General features: G+C 37.5%; 1 protein-coding gene across 1 annotated transcript in view; it reads left to right on the forward strand.

Moving 5' to 3' along the window:
* Positions 1–16,456, forward strand: part of PPM1D (protein phosphatase, Mg2+/Mn2+ dependent 1D) — a 34,700-nt gene extending 18,244 nt beyond the window's left edge. The window contains exons 3-6 of the mRNA XM_081108784.1: positions 557–681; positions 9,376–9,566; positions 11,757–12,002; positions 15,049–16,456. Coding sequence (XP_080964910.1) covers positions 557–681; positions 9,376–9,566; positions 11,757–12,002; positions 15,049–15,606 — 1,120 coding nt within the window. The 3' untranslated portion in view covers positions 15,607–16,456. The remainder of the gene's footprint in view (positions 1–556; positions 682–9,375; positions 9,567–11,756; positions 12,003–15,048) is intronic.
* The last annotated feature ends 4,925 nt before the right edge of the window (positions 16,457–21,381 follow it).

Consider the following 21,381-nt stretch of genomic DNA (forward strand, 5'->3'; position numbering starts at 1 on the left):
CTAACTACATAGATATTTCTATTGAGGTATTTACTATTAATTCCTTAAATAAAAATATTAAAAATTAATTTCTGAGTACCCTCAAATCCCTCAAAAACTATATAACCTTTTCTTTGTAATTTCTTTTATCACTATTTAATTCCTCTCATTTATATCCTCTTCTTCCTCCCATTCATTTTTTTTTTTAGTTATCAAGTTATCTTGCCACACCCCCCCCTTTTTTTTATGATAGCTACTCATTTTTCTTCCCATTACTACCAGTCCATTCTGCTTTAGTAATCTTCAGATTCTCCTCTTCTTAACCTACCCTACTTTATTTTTTCCTTTCTGAACAGGAACTTTGGCTTATGCATCTTTTTTTTTTCTTTTCTTTTTTTTTTTTTAACAAAAACCCACAACTGTCGGACCAACTGGCTTATGCATCTTTGTACCTGAAACAGACAAGTCGTTATTTTGTGATAATATAATCTGATTTTATTTGTGATTTAACATATAGAGCCACCTTAGTTGTTATGTTTTAATTATATAGAGTATTTATGTGAACTCTGTTTTTTAGTGTGATGAACAAGTCTGGGGTGAATCGTGTAGTTTGGAAACGACCTCGGCTCACTCATAATGGACCTGTTAGAAGGAGCACAGTTATTGACCAGATTCCTTTTCTGGCAGTAGCAAGAGCACTTGGTAAGTACAGCTTACATTTGGTGAAATCATATTGGCTATTCTACAATATATGGTAGCAAAATGAAAAAGATTCTAAATCCTCATTAACACCTAAGTGAGGGGAAGGTTAATGTATAAATTTCAATGCCATTTACCAGGTGTACCGATTAATAATTTGGATTTTGTAATCAAAGAAAACACGATAATTTCAAGAGAAACATCAAAAGTGCTTTATTCAATGTCCATCCCTAGCTACACATTTCCCCCATCTTTTAGGTAATTTGTGGATACTGTCCCAATAGAACTTTTCTTGTTTTGAGGCAAACCATTCAGAGACCCAATTTTCTACTTCTTCGTACGTTTGAAGTGCTGCTCAGAAAGTGCGTGTATCATCAATTGGAACTAGTGGTAATCTGAAAGAGCAAGATCTGGTGAATACGGCGGGTGGGTTAATACTTCCCAGGCAAGATCTTTTAATGTGTCTTTAACTGGTTTTGAAGTGTGTGATGGTGTGTTATCATGAAGCAAAATTACTTTGTCGTGTCTTCTGGCCCATTCTGGTCGTTTCACGATCAAAGCGTGGTTCAAATTGATTATTTGTTGTCAGTAGCGATGAGTATTAACGGTTTCACTTGGTTTTAGAAGCTCATAATACACCACACCTTCCTGATCCCACCATACGCAGAGCATTGTCTTCTTTCCAAAGCAATTTTGTCTTGCAGTCGATGTTGATAGTTGACCTGGATCAACCCCTGATTTTGTGTGTTTGGGATTCTCAAAAGAAATCCACTTTTCATCTTCAGTCACAATTTGATGCAAAAAAGACTTTCTTTTGTGCCGTTGAAGCAATAGTTTTTAAAAATATTTTTTATTGATTTTTTACAGAAAGGAAGGGAGAGAGATAGAGAGTCAGAAACATTGATGAGACAGAAACATCGTTCAGCTGCCTCCTGCACGCTCCCTACTGGGGATGTGCCCCCAACCAAGGTACATGCCCTTGACTGGAATCGAACCTGGGACCCTTTAGTCCGCAGGCCAACGCTCTATCCACTGAGCCAAACTGGTTAGGGCTGAAGCAACATTTTACTGATGACTTTTCAGTTTTCCATTTGTCTTTCATTCAGTTGATGTGGCACCCATTTTCCGTCCTTTAAAATCTTTCCCATTGCTTGAATGATCGGAAATTGCTGGAGCAGCATTTAATCTTTCTGCAAGTTGTTTTTGAGGTTGACAAGCACCTTCTTCCAATAATGCTTGTAATTGTTGGTCTTCCAACTTTTTCGGTTGACCTGGACATTCTTTGTCTTTCACATCGAAATCATCACGTTCACAAGTATCTTGAGATGGAGCATGTTCACTATAAGCTTCCCGACGTATACGGTAACTTTCCGCAACACTTTTCTTCAAAATAAAGTAATGAATTAAAACTTCCCAGAAATGCCCTTTTTTTGGCACAAAATTTGACATTTTTAACTGTAAACATATCTTTGATGTTAACACCTTCACCAAATTTGACATATGAAGTTTTGAAGCTTGCTGTCAATACAACAAAATAGCATACATATCAAATCGCATATATATCAACATACATGTTACTCCATCTATTGAAAAAAATATGTATTATTAACCAGTACAACTGGTACTCTTCGATCATGAATCATATTCAGTGTTTTGCTAACTCCCATCTATACTAGGGAAGTACATGTATGCTTGATGTTACCCTTAAAATTTATTTCTAAATGTTCTTTCCTACTTAAAACCTTTATATTTCTCTTAAGGGTCTTTAAAGCTCTTTTTTTGTTTTTTAATATATTTTATTGATTTTTTTACAGAGAGGAAGGGAGAGGGACAGAGTTAAAAACATCGATCAGCTGCCTCCTGCACACCCCCTACTGGTGATGTGCCTGCAACCAAGGTACATGCCCTTGACCGGAATGGAACTCGGGACCCTTCAATCCGCAGGCCGACGCTCTATCCACTGAGCCAAACCAGTTAGGGCTTCAAAGCTCTTTTTTAGGTAGAAAAGTAAATTGTCCATGATAAAATAAAAATACTTGCTTTCTGGCCCACCTTGTATTGTAAGGAAAGTTAGAAGATTGTAGATATAAAAGTCTTAATCTTGGATGTGCTAGTTAAATTTTATTCTAAAATTTTTTTTAGTCTTAGAAAACATCCTTTTCCCCCTTCTCTCCCTCTTTTCTCTAACAGACACTTAAATACTGACATTGTGTTAGATTTTGGTGAGATATAACAAATACACTGTCTGCCCTCATGGGGCAAGACTATGTAGTTGGAGAGACAGGCAATAAAGAAGTAACTTGTAAATGAAATAATTATAGGTTAGAAAATACAATGAGAGAAAGAAACAGGGTCCTGTGATAAGGAAGAATTTAAAAGAGGACAACTATTTTAGATAGTGTGATGGAAATGTTCCTTTAGGAAGTGTTACTTTGGCTGAGATATAATGACTGAGAAGGAGCTTGGGGTTTTTTATTTGTTGTTTTTCTCACCAGATCATGGTTTATTATAAAGGAATATAACTGAGGAACAGCCAGATGAAAGAGATGGTATAGGGCCGTGGTCAGCAAACTGCGGCTCGCGAGCCACATGCGGCTCTTTGGCCCCTTGAGTGTGGCTCTTCCTAAGCCTTAGGAGTACCCTAATTAAGTTAATAACAATGTACCTACCTATATAGTTTAAGTTTAAAAAATTTGGCTCTCAAAAGAAATTTCAGTCGTTGTACTGTTGATATTTGGCTCTGTTGACTAATGAGTTTGCCGACCACTGGTATAGGGCAAGGTATGGGAAAAGGGCGCAGAGCTTCCATACCCTCTACAGGCGCCACTCTTTACCAAATCTTCATGTGTTCACCAACCAGGAGGCTCCCTGAACCCCATAATTTTTTGAAAAGAGGCTATTCTTGTGAAGAGCCTGTTTAAGAATATTCAGGCATGGATCCTGAATTAGGAAAGAGCTTAGCATGTTCTAGGAATTATCAAAAGGTTGTAGTTAATAAGGCACATGTGGGCCACATCGTGACAGGTACCAGCATTCCAGTCTAAGTGCAGTACTGGGAAGCATAGAGAAATGTTAAACTAAGGCCCTGGCCAGTGTGGCTCAATCCAGATTAAAGGAGGCCAAAGAAATGTTACAAGTAAATGCTATCCCTGATTCTAGGCTGGATCCTATAAAGGACACTATTAGGCCAACTGATAGTTTTTGGAATATGGATGGTAGACAGTAGATTAGGCAGGTATTATATTAGTGTAAATTTATGAAGCTGATAACTCTGCTGAGAGAGCGAAGTAGCAGCTACAGTGTGTTTTTATGATCTAGTGCAGGGGTGGGCAAACTTTTTGACTCGAGGGCCACAATGGGTTCTTAAACTGGACCGGAGGGCCGGAACAAAAGCATGGATGGAGTGTTTGTGTGAACTAATATAAATTCAAAGTAAACATCATTACATAAAAGGGTATGGTCTTTTTTTTTTTTTTTAGTTTTATTCATTTCAAATGGGCCGGACCGGGCCGTAGTTTGCCCACAGCTGATCTAGTGTCATTGGTGACACTTCCTCATTTTATTTGGTAGCACTGTGTCACTAAGTCTAGCCCGCCCTTGAGTGGAGGGGAATTAGGTCTACCTCTTTAAAAAAGAGTATCAAAGAATTTGTGCACACATTTTAAAAACACACAGTTACCCCTACTTCATGATTGTTCATTCATTCACCAAATATTAAATGCCTGCTAGCATTCTAGTCTAAGTGTACTGTTCTGGGTTCTGGGGATCCCACAATGAACAAAACAGTAAAAAATTTCTGGACCTGTAGAATTTAGAATTTACTCTATTTCTAGAAGGGGGAAACAGATGATACACTAAAATAAATAAAAAGAATGTAGATTGACTCTAGTCGGTTTGGCTCAGTGGATATAGAGCATCGGCCTGATACTGAAGGGTCGCAGGTTCGATTCTGATCAGGGGCACATACCTGGGTTGCAGGCTCGATCCCTGGCGCCTGTCAGGGCACGGACCTCTGGGCATGTGCAGGAGGCAGCCATTCGATGTGTCTCTGACATGGATGTGTTTCTTTTTCTCTGTTTCTCCCACTGGCTCCCACTCCTGTGAAAAATAAAACGAAATGTTGTGGGGGTGGGAGTGCAAATTTAAAAGGGATTGTCAGAAGTTTGGAAAGATGACATTTGAGTAAAGAGATGAGGCATTAATACCTGGCGGTGTCTTGGGCAAGATCATTTAGGCAGAAGGAACAATAAATGAAAATGACCTTATTACTTAGGTCTTTAAAATTTTTTTATTGAAATTATTGGATTGATTTAGGATATTTTCTCCTTAACTGAGCATTTTAAAAGGTGGAAGTTGCCATTAACCGATATAGCAAAGACTAGACCATCAGTTATAAGGGATTCAGTACTTTAACAGTATGTTAAATGGTGATGTCCAGTTGGCTCTGGCTATGAAATTGACCGTAGGTAAGGTTTAGGCTGGAGATATCAATTGGGAGCCAGAGCATAGAGATAATGATGTTCAAAGGCCTGTGACTTAAGGAGGTCATCAAGAGATTGAATGTAGATAGAAACGGGGAAAGAGTCAGTGACTGAACCCTGAGATACTATCACTGTTAAGAGTTGGGGGTATGAAAGGAGTAACAAGGCAAAACAAGACTGAGAAAGAGCAGCAAGTAAAATAGAAGGAAATTCAGGAGAGCATGTCCTGAAAGTTAAGTAAGAAAGTGTTTCAAGAAGGTATTTTTTAAAAACATTTTAGAGAGGGAGAGATTGATTTTAGAGAGGGAGGGAGAGAGAGAGAGAGAGAGAGAGAGAGAGAGAGAGAGAGAGAGAGAGAGAACGAACATCGGTCGGCTGCCTCTTGCACGGCCCCCACCAGGGATTGAGCCTGCAACCCAGGCATATGCCCTGACTGGGAATCAAACTGGCAACCTCTTAGTACATGGGTCAATGTTCAACCAACTTGAGCCACACTGGCGGGCTCAAGAAGGTATTTTGTTATATGTCACTTTTACCTGTTATGTGTCAGTATTTCTAATACTGTTGATAGTTCAGGTAAGGGGAGACTGAGAAGTGACCATTGAGTTTAGTAGCAATGTGGAGGTCCTTAGTGATTTTGACAAGCTATCTTTTGGTAGGATAGTAACACTCTAGTCATTATTGGAGTTGGTTCAAGAAAGAGCAAGAGGAGGAAAACTTGATAATAGCAAATTTAGACACTCTTCCTAGTTTTATTATGAAGGAAAAGAGAGAAATGAGGCTTTAGCTGGAGCAGAAAGTATAGGGTCAAGAGAGAATTTGCTGCTGTTGTTTTAAAAAGGGAAAGAATAGTAACAGTTGATAGGAAAGATCTACTAGAACAGTGAAAACTTCATGTAGGAGGTAAATGGTAATTGCTATAGTAATGACCTACAACATTTGAATACAACTTTGTAAATAAATTCATGAAAATGAATGAATATTTAAAAAGACTTGTATAGGAGAGATGAAATTGTTTTAGTTATGAAAAAATGGCTTCTGTTTTTTCTCTTGAGTTTACTTTCTATCACATTTTCTCCTAAAAAATAATAATACCCATTACATTTGAATATTTAAGCCAAAAATGATTTGTTACATTTTTCAGTCCTTATTCTGGCACTTGGGGAACATTTTTAAGGAAGAAATTTTAGTTTTCTTTAACTTGTTGCAAGATAATACTTATTGGCCTAAATTAAATGATAGTATTTAGCACCATTATTATGATTTATGGCTATTTTCTGTTTTTATTTGTGGAAGAAAACTTTACTTGTAAAAATGGGTACCATTTGAGCACTAATGATGAACATAATTTACTACAAATGAAGCAAAGGAGCCTCCTAGTGGCTGCCTCATGGAATTGTATGTGAGTCTCAAATCATTTATTCTTTTTTTTTGTAATATATTTTTATTGGTTTCAGAGAGAGAGAGAGAAACATCAGTGATGAGAGAGAATCATCGATTGGCTGACTCCTCCATGCCCCCTACTGGGGTTTGAGCCTGCAACCCGGGCATGTGCCCTTGACTAGAATCGAACCTGGAGACCTTCCATCCCAAACTGACACTCTATCCACTAAGCCAAACCAGCGAGAGCCATTTATTTATTTATTTAGTTAGTCAGCCAGTTAGTTAGTTAGTTAGTTAGTTGTTGACACTATTATAGATTTTTATTAAGGGCAGTATTTACCAAGCACATAGTCTTTGCCCTCATGGAAGCTCACAGTTTAAAGAAGGGTAGAGGCATTCATCAAATGATTACAAAAAGAACTTAAAATTATGAAAAGTGCTTGTAAAAAAAAAAACAAGTGCTTGCAGATGTGCTAAAGAAAATTTAAAACGGGGGTATTTTACCTAACTGAATATGTCAGAGGAATGATGTTTGAGCTGAGGCCTGAAGAATTACTAGAAATTTAGAGAGGAAGAGCCCTGTTAGTGTTGCTCAGTGGTTGAGTGTCAACCTATGAATATGAACTAGGAGGTCACGGTTCGATTCCAGGTCAGGGTGTATGCCCAGGTTGCTGGCTTGGTCCCCAGTGGAGGGCTTGCAAGTAGGCAGCCAATGATTCTCTCTCATCATTGATGTTTCTATCTCTCCCTCTCCCTTCCTCTCTGAAATCAATTAAATATATATATATATATATATATGTATATATATATATATATATATATATATTTTAAAGAGGAAGAAAGTGTTTTCTAGGCATAGGAGCGGAATTTGTGAATAGCTCTGTGATATGGGAAGTATGGTGAATAAAAGGGACTCTAATGAAGGCCAGGGTAGCTGGAACAGAGATAAGGGAATAAGAGGCATGGATAAAATGAGAAAATAATGCATTTTTATAGTCTGGATATCTTAAGAACAAGAGTAAATTATTGCAGAGTTGGAGTGAAAAATATATTATTAGATTTTTGTGTTTTTAAAATTATAGCAAAATACATATAACATAAAATTTAATGTCTTAACAATTTTGAATGTACAGTTTAGTGGTATTAGGTACATTTACATTGTTGTGCAGCCATCACCCCACCCATTTTAAATTTGTGTTTTTAAGAGATGGGTTTTGGTTGTAGTTTTTTTTTTGCTTGTTTTTTTTTTGGCTGTAGTTTTGAGAATGGATTACCAGTAGGTGAGGTAATAGTTGCTGGAAAGCTCTCCATGGAAAGCTACTGACAGAGGAGGTGGGGTGCTGAAATTCATTAGGGGCACAGACAACTGGGTGCCATGTGTCACAGGAGTAAGCAGAGAACATACTGAAATCAGAAGAAAGGCCTTTCTCCTCTGGTGTTCCTCCAGGGTCCCTACTGGAGACAAAAGGGAAATGACCATTGAGCAAGTAACCAACAATATCTGCCACAGGGCCCAAGGCCCCTCCTTTAAGTATGTATGGGAATGACATTATCCTATTTTAGTTCAAGCCCAATTCTGATCCTATTCATTTGATCTCACATGGATGTTTCTCTCTCTCCCTCTTGCTTCCTCTTTCTAAAAATCAGTTTTAAAAAACCTTAAAAATTCTTTTGGGATTCTGGTTTGAATTACTAGTGCGTTCACTTTATAAGTTATTTTTTGGAAGGATTAACATTTTTATAATATTAAGTCTTCCTTTCTATGAATATAGTTTATTTCTCCATTTCTAAAAGGAATCTAATTGTAGAGTCTTTTCCATAAAAGACTATCACACCTTTTGTCAAATTTATTTCTAACTACTTTACATTTGGTTCAATGTTGTAACAGAATTGTTTAAAATTTTCTGTTTTCTATTTCTTGCTATTGTGTAGAAATACACAATTGACTTTTTAAGAAAATCCTTACCCAAGGATATTTTTTTCATTGATCTTTAGAGAGAGAGTGGGAGAGGGAAGCAGGGGAGAGACATTGACTGGTTGCTTCCCACGCACACCCTGACGGGGCCTGGGATCGAACCTGCAACCGAGGTACATACCTTGACCAGGAATCGAATCTGTGACCCTTTGGGTCCATGGGCCAATGCTCTAACCACTGAGAAAACTGGCCAGGGCTACAGTTGACTTTTTTTTCTTTTTCTTTTCTTTTTTTTTTTTTTTTACAGAGAGGAAGGGAGAGGGATAGAGAGTTAGAAACATCGATGAGAGAGAAACATCGACCAGCTGCCTCCTGCACACCTCCCACTGGGGATGTGCCCGCAACCAAGGTACATACCCTTCACTGGAATCGAACCTGGGACCTTTCAGTCCACAGGCCGACGCTCTATCCACTGAGCCAAACTGGTTTGGCTACAGTTGACTTTTATATATAGGGTTTGTATTTAACAACTTTGCTAAATGTATCTATTCTGATAATTTATCTAACTTTTTTTGTTTCCCATGTAGAAATAAAATCATTTGCAAATAATGATAGTTTTATTTTCTCCTTCCTGATTTATATATCTGATTTATTTTTATATCTTACTCTCCTGGAAAGGATCTCCAGTATAATATTGGAGGAGAAGTTGTGGTAGAAGGCATATTTTTGTCAGGTTAAGGGAGTTACCTTAAATCTCTATTTTGCTAGGAAGCTTTTTTAAAATACCATGAGTGGATTTTGAATGTTATCAAACACTTTTCTGCGCCTATTGAAATGAACATGTACATTTTCTCCTTTAATCTGTTGATGTGATACTACTATTTTGGAAATAATACTTCTTGCTGCTTCTGCTCTCAGGTGATTTGTGGAGCTATGATTTCTTCAGTGGTGAATTTGTAGTGTCACCTGAACCAGACACAAGTGTTCACACTCTTGATCCCCAGAAGCACAAGTATATTATCTTGGGGAGTGATGGGCTTTGGAATATGATTCCACCTCAAGATGCCATCTCAATGTGCCAGGACCAAGAGGAGAAAAAATACATGATGGTGAGAAGTGACTCAGTAATTTGATATTATTGTGTATACATTGTTCTGGTGCTTTTTGTTTACCTTAAATAGATATTTGCATTGGCCTGGCTTAGAAGTAAGCAAAACATAGCTTTTGCAGCTCATTAGTGGGACAAGGCAGGAAATATATAAAACCTAGGTAGCAAAAGACATAACCACTGACTTCATTATGAATAGCCCTCAACATAATGACCTTTGAAACCTCACCAATTCTCTTTTTTTTTAAATCGAGATATATTTCACACCCTAACACTTATTTACCGTTTTAAAGCATATAATTTAGTGATTGTTAGTATATTCTCACTTGTGTAACCATCACCACTATTTAATCCCAGAACATTTTCATCAGTGCTTCTCCCTAACAAAACCTCTCCTTCTCCCTTCCTCTCTCTGAAATCAATTAAAAAATATTTTAAAAATAAAATAAAAAAGGACACAATATTAGTGGGGCTCAGATAATCAGCTGAAACGTGAGCTGAGGGAATTGGCTTATACAGATTTTTTTTTTATGGAGCTTTGCTTGGGAGGGAAATATAGAGGCATACTGAGAAAGTGAAAGGTAAAGGAGTTCTCGGTGAGCTACCGTTTGGACAATGATGAAACATGTACTGGGGAATGTGTTACATGAATTAGAAATTAATGCTGCCTTTTGTCATTTGTGAGGTGCATGTTTTTTCATGAGAAATTGAGAAACAAAGGCAGTATTTAAAAAATCATTACAAAATGATACTTATCTTGGGGATGCAAGATAATAAGATTTTATTTATTTATTTTTTAAACACAGTTTTATTGATTTCAGAGAGAAAGAGAGAGAGATAGAAACATAAATGATGAGAGAGAATCATTGATCAGCTGCCTCCTACATGCACCCTACTGGGGATCAAGCCCGAAACCTGGGCATGTGCCCAACTGGGAATTTAACCGTGACCTCCTGGTTCATAGGTTGATACTCAACCACTGAGCAACACTGGCCAGGCTAATTAAGGTTTTAAACAAAGCAGCTGAGAAGAGTTATTTGCCGTTTGCCATGTGTCGAAATACTGTAACATGCTTAAGATTAGACAACACCAAGTAAAGATGTTTCCCTATTTTTTTTTCAAGGAAAGGATAAAAAAACACAACCCAGTTATTTATCCAGTTTGAATATATATACTTCATGGATACAGATGACAACCAAATGACTTATAGTATATTATAGATAATATAAATATTTTATATGTAATGCTTAAAGAACTAAATAGTACATCATATAGTATACATTATAGTATATTATAATACATTAATATGTTTGTACTTAGAGTATGTTAATATATTTTATTAGGTTACATAAAATAACATTAAAATATTTTTCCATTTGTAGTTCATGATGTATTTCCTTTTCAACCAATTCCACTCATTTTCATAATTCAGTTATGTCTAGGGGTACTTTTGAAGACATGTAGCCCTACTTTCTGGAGCACATCATTTTCATTTCTGTTCTCTGAAACTTAGCAATGATTGAATCCATGTATGACGCTGAAAGTTTTCTTCCAAACTACATTTATTTGCATAACATGAGGTTATTTAAGTTTTTAATTTTACTCTTTGTTGATTTTTTATATCTATACCATAACAACTTATTGTGCTGCTTTTTTTTCTCCTATGCATGACACTGACCATTTTAAAATATATGTTTAAGGGTCATTTATAATTCCTTGTCTCTGAATTTTGTTCATATTCTTTGACAATTTTATTTTGGGTCATTGTCTTTGATTTTCAGAAGCTCTTATTTTAGGAGGAAATTGGCCCTTTACAATGAGTTTTTTTGTGATTTTTTTTGGCCATACTTATTTCATTTGTGAGTTGTTTATAATAACTTGATGTTTACTTTGCTTTTCAGATAACTTCTATATAACTTTTCTTAATAACTATATGTAACTTTTCTTCCCACATTTGCTACCAAAAAGATAAGAATACAGGTGAAATTTAACCACAGAATAAGCTTTATTTTATTATTTTTTGAAAATTTAGAATAGTATGATTTTGACATAGTTTTAGGATGTATGGATAATGTTTGAACTTTTGAAAATTTAGTTTAGGTCATATTGAACATCAAATTTTTAATTTGATACATGTGTAGTGGTGACTAAATTTGAGTGGTTGACTTCTGTCTCCTTCTTTTAAATATAGGGTGGTGAGCATGGACAATCTTGTGCCAAAATGCTTGTGAATCGAGCACTAGGCCGCTGGAGGCAGCGCATGCTTCGAGCAGATAATACCAGTGCCATAGTAATCTGCATCTCTCCAGGAGTGGGTAGTCAGGGAAATTTCACCAATGATGATGAGCTCTATCTGAACCTAACTGATAGTCCTTCCTATAATAGTCAAGAAACCAGCCTGCGGACTCCTTCCCCAAGTTCTACACCACCAGTCAAGGTATATAGTTCTATAGTATTTAAGTTGTTTTAATAGACAGAGTTTCTTTGGTTAGTGTTACTTGAAAACAGTTTCCAGATTTCTTATATAATAAGACTTTGGATTTGAACTAGTCTCAAGATCCTGGTGAATCTTTGTCATGTAACTTATTGTCAGTGAGCCATCTTTGCACCAATACGTACTTATTATTCTGAATGCCAAATGTGTGTACAGCACCTAATAGAAAGTTGGTTAGATATGGCCCCTGAAGAATATTAACAATATTTTAAAAATATTAAATCTGGGTTGAGTCTAAGTAGTGGACGCAGTTGCCTGTGCTAAGAGGTGCAATGTATTGCCACAGAATGCCAACAAAAAGAGAAGGAATAATCTGAATTTAAAGACACAGCACAACAGAAATTCCTATAAATAGTGTTAACTCTGAAATTGTCCCATTGTTTTTGCTGTTTGCTTTTATAAAAGAATACCATCTAACATCTGACATTGTTATACAAACTAGAGCAATATGTTTTATTTCTATAAGTGTGTTGAATAGTACATTTTTCTTGTGACTGAATTAGTGACATGATTATTTGGTAGTAGGAAGCCTTCTGTCTACAGAACTCACTGCTGCCCTGTCTTGTTGCAAATCCTTTTTCTATAATTTAAGCAGGATGAACTCTTGTTCAATAATTACTTATGACTAGATACAGTTTTCTGTGGTCAGCTAGAACATGCTTGTGACCAGCATAGGTATTGGAATCAACCCAATTCAGAGGGATAAACTCACATACAACTTTTGTTTTAGATATTATTGAAAGTCATATAATATACAGTTTGACTGTATACTATTCTAGAACAAAAACTGTCTTGTTATCCTTTCTCCATACTGGTACTTTGAAATAAGGTTGCTGCCCATCATCTAGAGTGTTAAAACAGGTAAGAAGTATTGAGCTTTCAATTAACTGTGCAGTGTAAAATAAATGAATCAATGACCTCAGAAAGAAAAAGTATCTTGCCCTAGCTGGTTTGGCTCAGTGGACAGAGCATTGGTCTGCGGACTGAAGGGTCCCGGGTTCAATTCCGGTCAAGGGCACATTCCCGGGTTGCGGGCTCGATCCCAGTGGGGGCATGCAGGAGGCAGCCGATCGATGATTCTCTCTTCATTGATGTTTCTATCTCTCCCTCTCTCTCTCCCACTCCCTTCCTCTCTGAAATCAATAAACATATAGATGTAGATATAGATATATATTATTTTTTTTTAAAAAAAGAAAAAGTATCTATATATATATAAAAGCCTAAGTGACCATTATGACTGGTCGACCAAATGACTGGTCGACCAAATGACTGGTCAACCGGTCGCTATGATGCACACTAACCACCAGGGGGCAGACGCTTAATGTAGGAGCTGCCCCCTGGTGGTCAGTGTGCTCCCACAGCCAACCTCCTGTAGCCCGCCAACCTTCCACAGTCCCTCCCCCGCCGGACTGGGTGAGACGGCGCCTATCGGCCCCGATCGCCTGCCAGACCGAGGGACCCCACCTGTGCACAAATTTGTGCACCAGGCCTCTAGTAATCTTAGAAGAAGCAATCTATTTGGGACAGTACCAAATTAGGAACATGGGTTTCTCATCTTCAGTTTCCATTGGACCTAAAGTAAAAAAAAAAAAAAAATTTCCAGTAAAGCATGTTTATGGTTAGATTAAAATGCTTTTAGGTGGCTTCAATTTCCCTTTTCTTTTTTATTATAGAAACATTAAAGGGAACATTCTTTTTATGGATATGTTTTTTTAACATAGCACTCTTTTGAAAGGTGTTTACTCCTTGGGGATTTTATACCAGAGGAAGACCAGATAATATGTTCTCACTTACCATTCTATAAAAGGGTTTACTTGGCATTTTCAGAAAATATTAATCCCCTAGGTATGTTCAATAAAAAAAATTTATTTTCCTAGAAAAATGTGTGTGTGTGTGTGTGTGTGTGTGTGTGTGTGTATATATATATATATATATATATATATATACATATATATACACATTAATCCTTATTTGAGGATATTTTTCCATTGGTTTTAGAGAGAGAAGAAGGGAGGGGAAGAGACACAGAGAGAGAAACAATAATGTGAGAGAGCCACATTATTGGCTCGTTGGGATCGAGTCTGCAACTGAGCCACATCTCCTTGACCGGAATTGAATCCGGGACCTTTTAGTCCGCAGGCCGATGCTCGCTCTACTGAGCCAAAGCGGCTAGGGCAAGAATATATTATATTAATAATTTATTTGAGAAGAGAGGGAGCAATTGAGGGAAATGTTACATATTTGAGGGGGGGAGATAGTATTTATGCTTAAATTTCTTGAGAAACTGTAAAACAAATGATTTTATAAACCCTCACCCGAGGATATTTTTCCAGTGATTTTTCAGAGAGAATAAAAGGGATTGGAGAGACAGAGAGAGAATCATTGATGTGAGAGAGACACATCAATTGGTTGCCTTCTGCATGTGCCCAGATCAGGGCCAGGGATCGAGCTTGCAACCGAGGTACATGCCCTTGACCGGAATTGAACCTGGGACCCTTCAGTCCACAGGCCAACACTCTTATCCACTGAGCCAAACAAGCTAGGGCAAGACAATTTTATATGGTATTATAGTGGAAGATTGGGTTTGATAGGAAGAATGTTCTTATCTGTCTGGAGATGGGAGGATATTCTGAGTGTATGTATATCTAGAGCTGTACAGCTAAAGGAGTGGTACATATCTGAATCACCTGTGAAGCTTCTAAAAAACAATATATGAGAGCTTCTACATGATCTTCAATTATTTTTTGGAGAGTAGCCCTAGCCATGCTCAGTAGGGTGCAAAGCAACAATGTGAGTTTCCTTATGGCATAGTTGCTTTAATGTTGCGCTTTACATTCTCCACTCTACTAAATATTCAGAAATTAGACTATAGAAAGAAGGAAAAAGCCAAATTTGTCATTTATTCTAATGACACCCTTCATCTTCCCAAGGGTCAGGCTGAGTTCTAGGATAAGTGATTTCTTATTTGGTTTACTTTCTTGTTTTTCAGTCAATGGAGGAGGACCCTTGGTCAAGGCTGAACTCTAAGGACCATGTACCTGCCCTTGTTCGTAGTAATGCCTTCTCAGAGAATTACTTAGAAGTCCCAGCTGAGGTAGCTCGAGGGAATGTCCAGGCTGCAGTCTTACCCTCAAAAGATCTAGAGCCACTTGAAGAAAACTGCACTAAAGCCCTGACATTAAGGATACATGATTCTTTGAATAATAGCCTGTCAGTTGGCCTGGTGCCTACCAATTCAACAAACACCATTATGGACCAAAAAAATTTAAAGACGTCAACTTCAGGTCAAATGAAAGCCCAAGAAGTTGAAAGAACCCCTCCAGCAAATTTTAAAAGGACATTAGAAGAATCCAATTCTGGCCCTCTTATGAAGAAGCATAAACGAAATGGTTTAAGTCGAAGTAATAGTACTCAGCCTGCAAGCCTCGCCACAACCTCACAGCGAAAGAACTCTGTTAAACTTACCATGCGGCGCAGACTTAGGGGCCAGAAGAAAATTGGAAATCCTTTACTTCACCAGCACCGAAAAACTGTTTGTGTTTGCTGAACTGTATCTGAAAAATGGCTTTTTTCCAAATTTAGGATATAAGGCTCTTGAAGATGGTGCCGAAGTTGAACTTCTAAAAACAGGACAAAATAAAAATGGTTTGACTTTTTGGAATTCAACAGTTTAATCCTGGCCTTGTACTTGCTTGTATTATAAATGTGAATTTTATAGTTGTTAGGGTATATGTTGCTGTAAAATGTGTGTAAATTTGTATCCTTCACACAAACTCAGTCTCGTACTCTGATACACAGTAAATATAACAACAGGGCTAAAGGTTTTAAACTTTTAAAAATGCTTATTAAGTCACTTGTGATGAAACTATACAACTTTTTGAAGTAAATTATTAAGCAAACTGGAAAGTGATGTATTTTCATAGTGACCTGTGTTCCACTTAATGTTTCTTAGAGACAACTATCGTCTTTTAAAAATTATTTTTTATTTCTAATTTCATAATTCAGAACTAAATTTTTCATAGAAGAGAAGTAGCTGACTTTTAGTCTCTGTGTCCTGATTAAAATACTATGCACTATCTTTTATTTCAGTAACATTTTTCTAAAAAAAAAAAAAAATCATCAGATATACTCACTAAATCTTTGGAATAGAAGGCTTCTTCCCCTAAAAAAATAAAAAATGCCCCTCTCAGTTATCCCCAACACTCAGTGGCATTATTAGGTCTTCAAGTAGTTACCCTCTTCTAGTGTTTGCATAAAATATGTGTGAAGTTTTTCTTGCTATTTCAATAATGGATGGTGCTGCTAATTCCCAACATTTCTTAAATTATTATTTTATATATCATAAAATTTCATTGATTATATAGATATGTTTGTTCAGCTAATAAATCAGTAAATTGTTTGTGATATTGCTGGATTTTTATTGTTGGTTTTAATGATATAAACTTTCTGTTGTGCCGTACCATGCTTTTAGTAACTTAAAATAAATGCATTGTTCATTGAAACAGGCAAAATATCTTAACAGTAAGAATATGGTTAAGTCAGTTATGGCTTATAACATTTGATGACATATTGCAATTAAAAGTGAATAAAACTGTACTTTGGTGATGTAGAAAAAAACTAAAAGGAACTAATACTAAAGCACTATGTCATTTTAGTGTGGTGAATTGTTCTACAATGAGGAATTTTTAAAATTTATTAATTTAGGACAACATCTCATTGAAAGATTGAAGAGTTGATTATCTATATATATAAAATTCTAATATGCAAATATACCAAACGGCGGAACAACTGAACAGCTGGTCGCTATAATGTGCACTGACCACCATGGGGCATGCACAGAACATGGCGGGTATCGGCTGTGGCGGGATGGTGGAGCAGGTGAGCAGGAGCGCCAGACCAAGGCGGGGCACCTGTCACTGTCATCAGGGCGAGCCTCTGGTGGTTACTGAAAATTCTTTGCTCCCGCGTGCCACCATCCCGCCAGGCACTCGCACCTGCTGCTGGCACCGCCCCACTCACACCCACTGCTGGCTCTGGCCCTAATCGCTCTGTCCGGCAGCAGGTGCGAGCGGGGCAGACACCGTCAGCACATGGGAGCGGGGCTGCAGGTAGATGAGACTGGGGGCCACTGCAGGAGGGACTGGGCAGGGGTGCAGAGGATGGGCTGAGACCTGCTCCTGTGCCCACTGCAGCCTCGCGGCCCACAATTCCTTTCAAGGTGCATGAATTCCTGCACTGGGCTCCTAGTATACCTATAATATGCTAGGTACTGCATAATTGGAAGCATACTAGTTTTCCATAAGAAAAATAATTTGAGGACCAGTGGTCTGGGAAAAACATTATTTGTGGCTAGTTTTTAAAAAGGTATTTTGGGCCCTAGCTGTATAACTCACTGGTTAGAGCATCATCCCGATATGCCAAGGTTCTGAGTTTGATCCCTCTAAAAAAAATAAAACAATTTTTGGATCATAGTTTGGTTTTTAGATCTTTCAAGAGAGACATAGCAACTTACAAACATTTTTTAAGTCAATTTATTGTGAAGGGTTTTTCCACAAATTAGATCTGTAATACCATGTTAGCTGCCCAAAGTAGAAATTCAACAAATCTGAATGTATAGTAAAAGCAAAGAAAATCCGTTCAGCTATTTACCTTTTCTGCCAGTGGTTTTAAAGAGAATAATCTAATCCTGTCTATATGAAATTAAAATTTCCGTTTGACTAGAGTAATGGATTAAGTACTCTTTAATGCAAAAATGCCACAGCATTAATTCCTTCATAAATCACATTTTTAGTGCAATAGGGTCTAATTATATGCCATACTAGTAGTTATCTAATACTGGAAACATTTTTGCCTTGACACATATAAATGCAAATGCTAAAATTAGCTCTTTTCTGTATGTGTTCCTTGGGCTATGTTCAGATGTATTCTTTAAGGAGTTGAAGATGTTATGTAATCACAAATGTTTTAATGTTTCTATTTTTATTAAATTTTATTTGCCTATGTAACAAATCTGCATGATGGAAAATTCATGATGTATAAAATGTTACATAATGGAAAAACCCCAAGTCAGTCCCCAAGGCTCTCAGTATTTTTCCCCTTTTTGTGTATTCTCTCTGATAATCTATGCATAGACTGAAACTATGTGCTTACTGCTTAATCTTATCTTTTGAAGATTGTGTCCATAGCAGTACATTATAGAGCCTCATTATTTAGTACTAGAGGCCCAGTGCACGAAATTCATGCACTTGGGTGGGGGGAAGGGTGTCCCTCTGGGGATGTCCAACTGACAGCTTGGGCCCACTCTCCTAAGCTGGCAGTTAGACATCTTAGTGCTACTGCAGAGGCAGGAGAGGCTCCCGCCACCACCACCACTGCACTTGCCAGCTGTGAGCCCGGCTTCTGGCTGAGCAGCCCTCCTCCTGTGGGAGCACACTGACCACCAAGGGCAGCTCCTGCACTAAGCATCTGCCCCCTGGTGGTCAGTGGGTGTCATAGCGACCGGTTGTTCTACCACTCGTCCTATTTGCATATTAGCCTTTTATTATATGGGATTCTGTTTAGTCTATGGATATTTCACTTTTCCACTACTTAACTATGCCCACTAAGAGGAAAACACTATTTCTTCCTTTATGCACAGAATACTCTGACATAAGATGTATGGGTTTTCCTACACCAAGTAATTCTCTAATTTCTGCAGACACCAACTGGATGTCCTACAATTCAATTCAGTTCTGTATCTACCTGGAGTTATCGGAACCCACAAGTCAAGAGCTCAGTCTCAAAAGACTGCATCCACTTCAGATACCAATTACAAATCACATATACTTTTGGTCAAGTGGCTATAAGTCAGGGTTTCTACAACCCCATCCACAGGTTTGATAATTTGTTGGTAAGAGGCCTCAGTTCCTTGCCATATGCGCCCCTTCATAGGGCTTCTCACAATATATCCATTAACTTCCTTTTTCAGTATTTTGTAGAACAGGTTCTTGACCTATTTATCTCATGCCTTAAAGATTAAAATATGGTAGTTATGAAAAAAAAATTTTAGTTACATATTGCATAAAAATACCTCAAAATTTAGTAGCTTAAAACAATAACCCTAGCCAGTTTGGCTCAGTGGAAAGAGCGTTGCCCTGTGGACTGAAGGGTCCCTGGTTCGATTCCAGTCAAAGGCACATGCCCAGGTTGCAGGCTTGACCATCAGTAGGGGACATGCAGGAGGCAGCCAATCAGTGATTCTCCCTCATCACTGATGTTTCTATCTCTTTCTCCCTCTACCTTCCTCTCTGAAATCAATTAAAAAGGACAAAACATCTCTCTCTCTCTCTCTCTCTCTCTCTCTCTCTCTCTATATATATATATATATATATATATATATATATATATATATATATATGAATGAAACAAAGTAGAGCCCTGCCGGTGTGGCTCAGTGGTTGAGAGTTGACCCATGAACCAGGAGGTCACAGTTCAATTCTTGATAAGGGCACATGCCCAGGTTTTGCAGGAGGCAGCCAATTGAGGATTCTCTCTCATCATAGATGTTTCTTTCTCTCCCTCTTCCTTCCACTCTGCAATCAATAAAAACACTAAAAAAGGAAAAAAATGAACAAGGCAGAAACCACAATGTCTTTTGTAACTTAACCTCAGAAGGACCATGTTAATTCAGCTGCATTTTATTAGTCACACAGATAAATGCAAGAGGCAACGACATACTCTAACCGGTTTGGCTCAGAGGATAGTGTCGCCCTGTGGACTGAAAGGTCCCAGGTTCAATTCCGGTCAAGGGCATGTACCTTGGTTGCAGGCACATCCCCAGTATGGGGTGTGCAGGAGGCAGCTGATTGATGTTTCTAACTCTCTATCCTTCTCCCTTTCTCTATGTAAAAAAATCAATAAAATATATTTTTAAAAAAAGAGGCAACCACATGCCATGAATACTGAAAGGTGTGTGTCATTATTGGCCATCTTGGAGGTAGTCCATCACAATCTAGAAAGAATATAGGAGACCTTCAAGATCATCTTCCAACTGACTAATAAAGACAAAACATAGCAACATTTCGAAACTCAAATTGAAAATATGGTTTTGGAGATTAAAAATGGCGGCAGAGTAAGTGGATGCTGCATGGACATGTTCCCAGGAACAAACTGAAATTACAACTAAAATATAGAAAAACTGCCTGAATAATCAACAGAAGACTTGCTGGAGAGAACCCTGATACCCTAGGACCAAAAGTGGAGACTACATAGCAGATCTACTTAATACATAGTCACAAACCCAAGCAGGCAGCCAAAATGAGGAGACGAAGAAATAACCTCCAAATGAAAGAACAAAATAATTCTCCAGGAGAAGAGATATGAAATGGAGGTAAGAAATTTATCTTACCTCTGAATATAGTTCAGAGTAATGATGGTAAAGATGCTCAACAGCATGAGAAGAGATATAGTAACTATGAAAACAGAAATAATGACATAGCACCAATAAAGAACACATTGGAATACACAGCAGATTAGGGGAAGCTGAGGATCCAATCAGGGAATCAGAAGACGGGTAGAAAGAATATAGGTTTTTTAAAATATTGCATTCATAAGCTGTATACTAAGTTTGTTTGGGTAACAACATTAATGATGTTATTTTCATTATCTTGCAGATATTTGGATGATTAAATACAGGGGTGGGCAAATAATTATTAATAAATAATAATACAACTGTAAAGCTAACCCTCCTGTCATCATAAGTTACTTCAGATTTTAAAGCAGTCTTTATCCAGGGTTAAATGGGGACGGTAATATATGGGAAAGTTAGAATATGTTCTGGAGATCATTAAAAGAGTTGATGAAACTAATTTTTGGTCTTTGTCAATAGTTTTACTTTCTGGAATATTTAATTATAAATACCAGTTCCATATTTCGGGATAAATTGTTGGGTTTTGACATGTAATTTTTCCTGTTAGGGAATAGAGCATTATGGAGAACAAAAATGAAACAAATAATCCATTCTGTTAAAGAGCTTACATTTTAGTTACAGAGACAATAGAATGATACATTCATCAACAGAGAACAGTTACAAAGTAGTATTGATGTGTGAGAGACAAAGGGCAACTACGCTTCAAAATTTGCCTGGGACAGTCCTACTTTAATCTTTACCTTTTTTTTTTTTTTTTTTAGATATGTTTTTATTGCTTTATTTTTAGAGAGAGAGGAAGGGAGAGAGAAACATTGATTGTCGGCCTCCTGCAGGCCCTGTCTAGGCGTGTGCCCTCACCGGGAATTGAACTAGTGACCTCTCAGTTCATAGGATGACACTCAACCAACTGAGCCA

The sequence above is a fragment of the Myotis nattereri genome (assembly GCF_964212035.1).
Source record: "Myotis nattereri genome assembly, chromosome: 16".
NCBI lineage: Eukaryota > Metazoa > Chordata > Mammalia > Chiroptera > Vespertilionidae > Myotis > Myotis nattereri.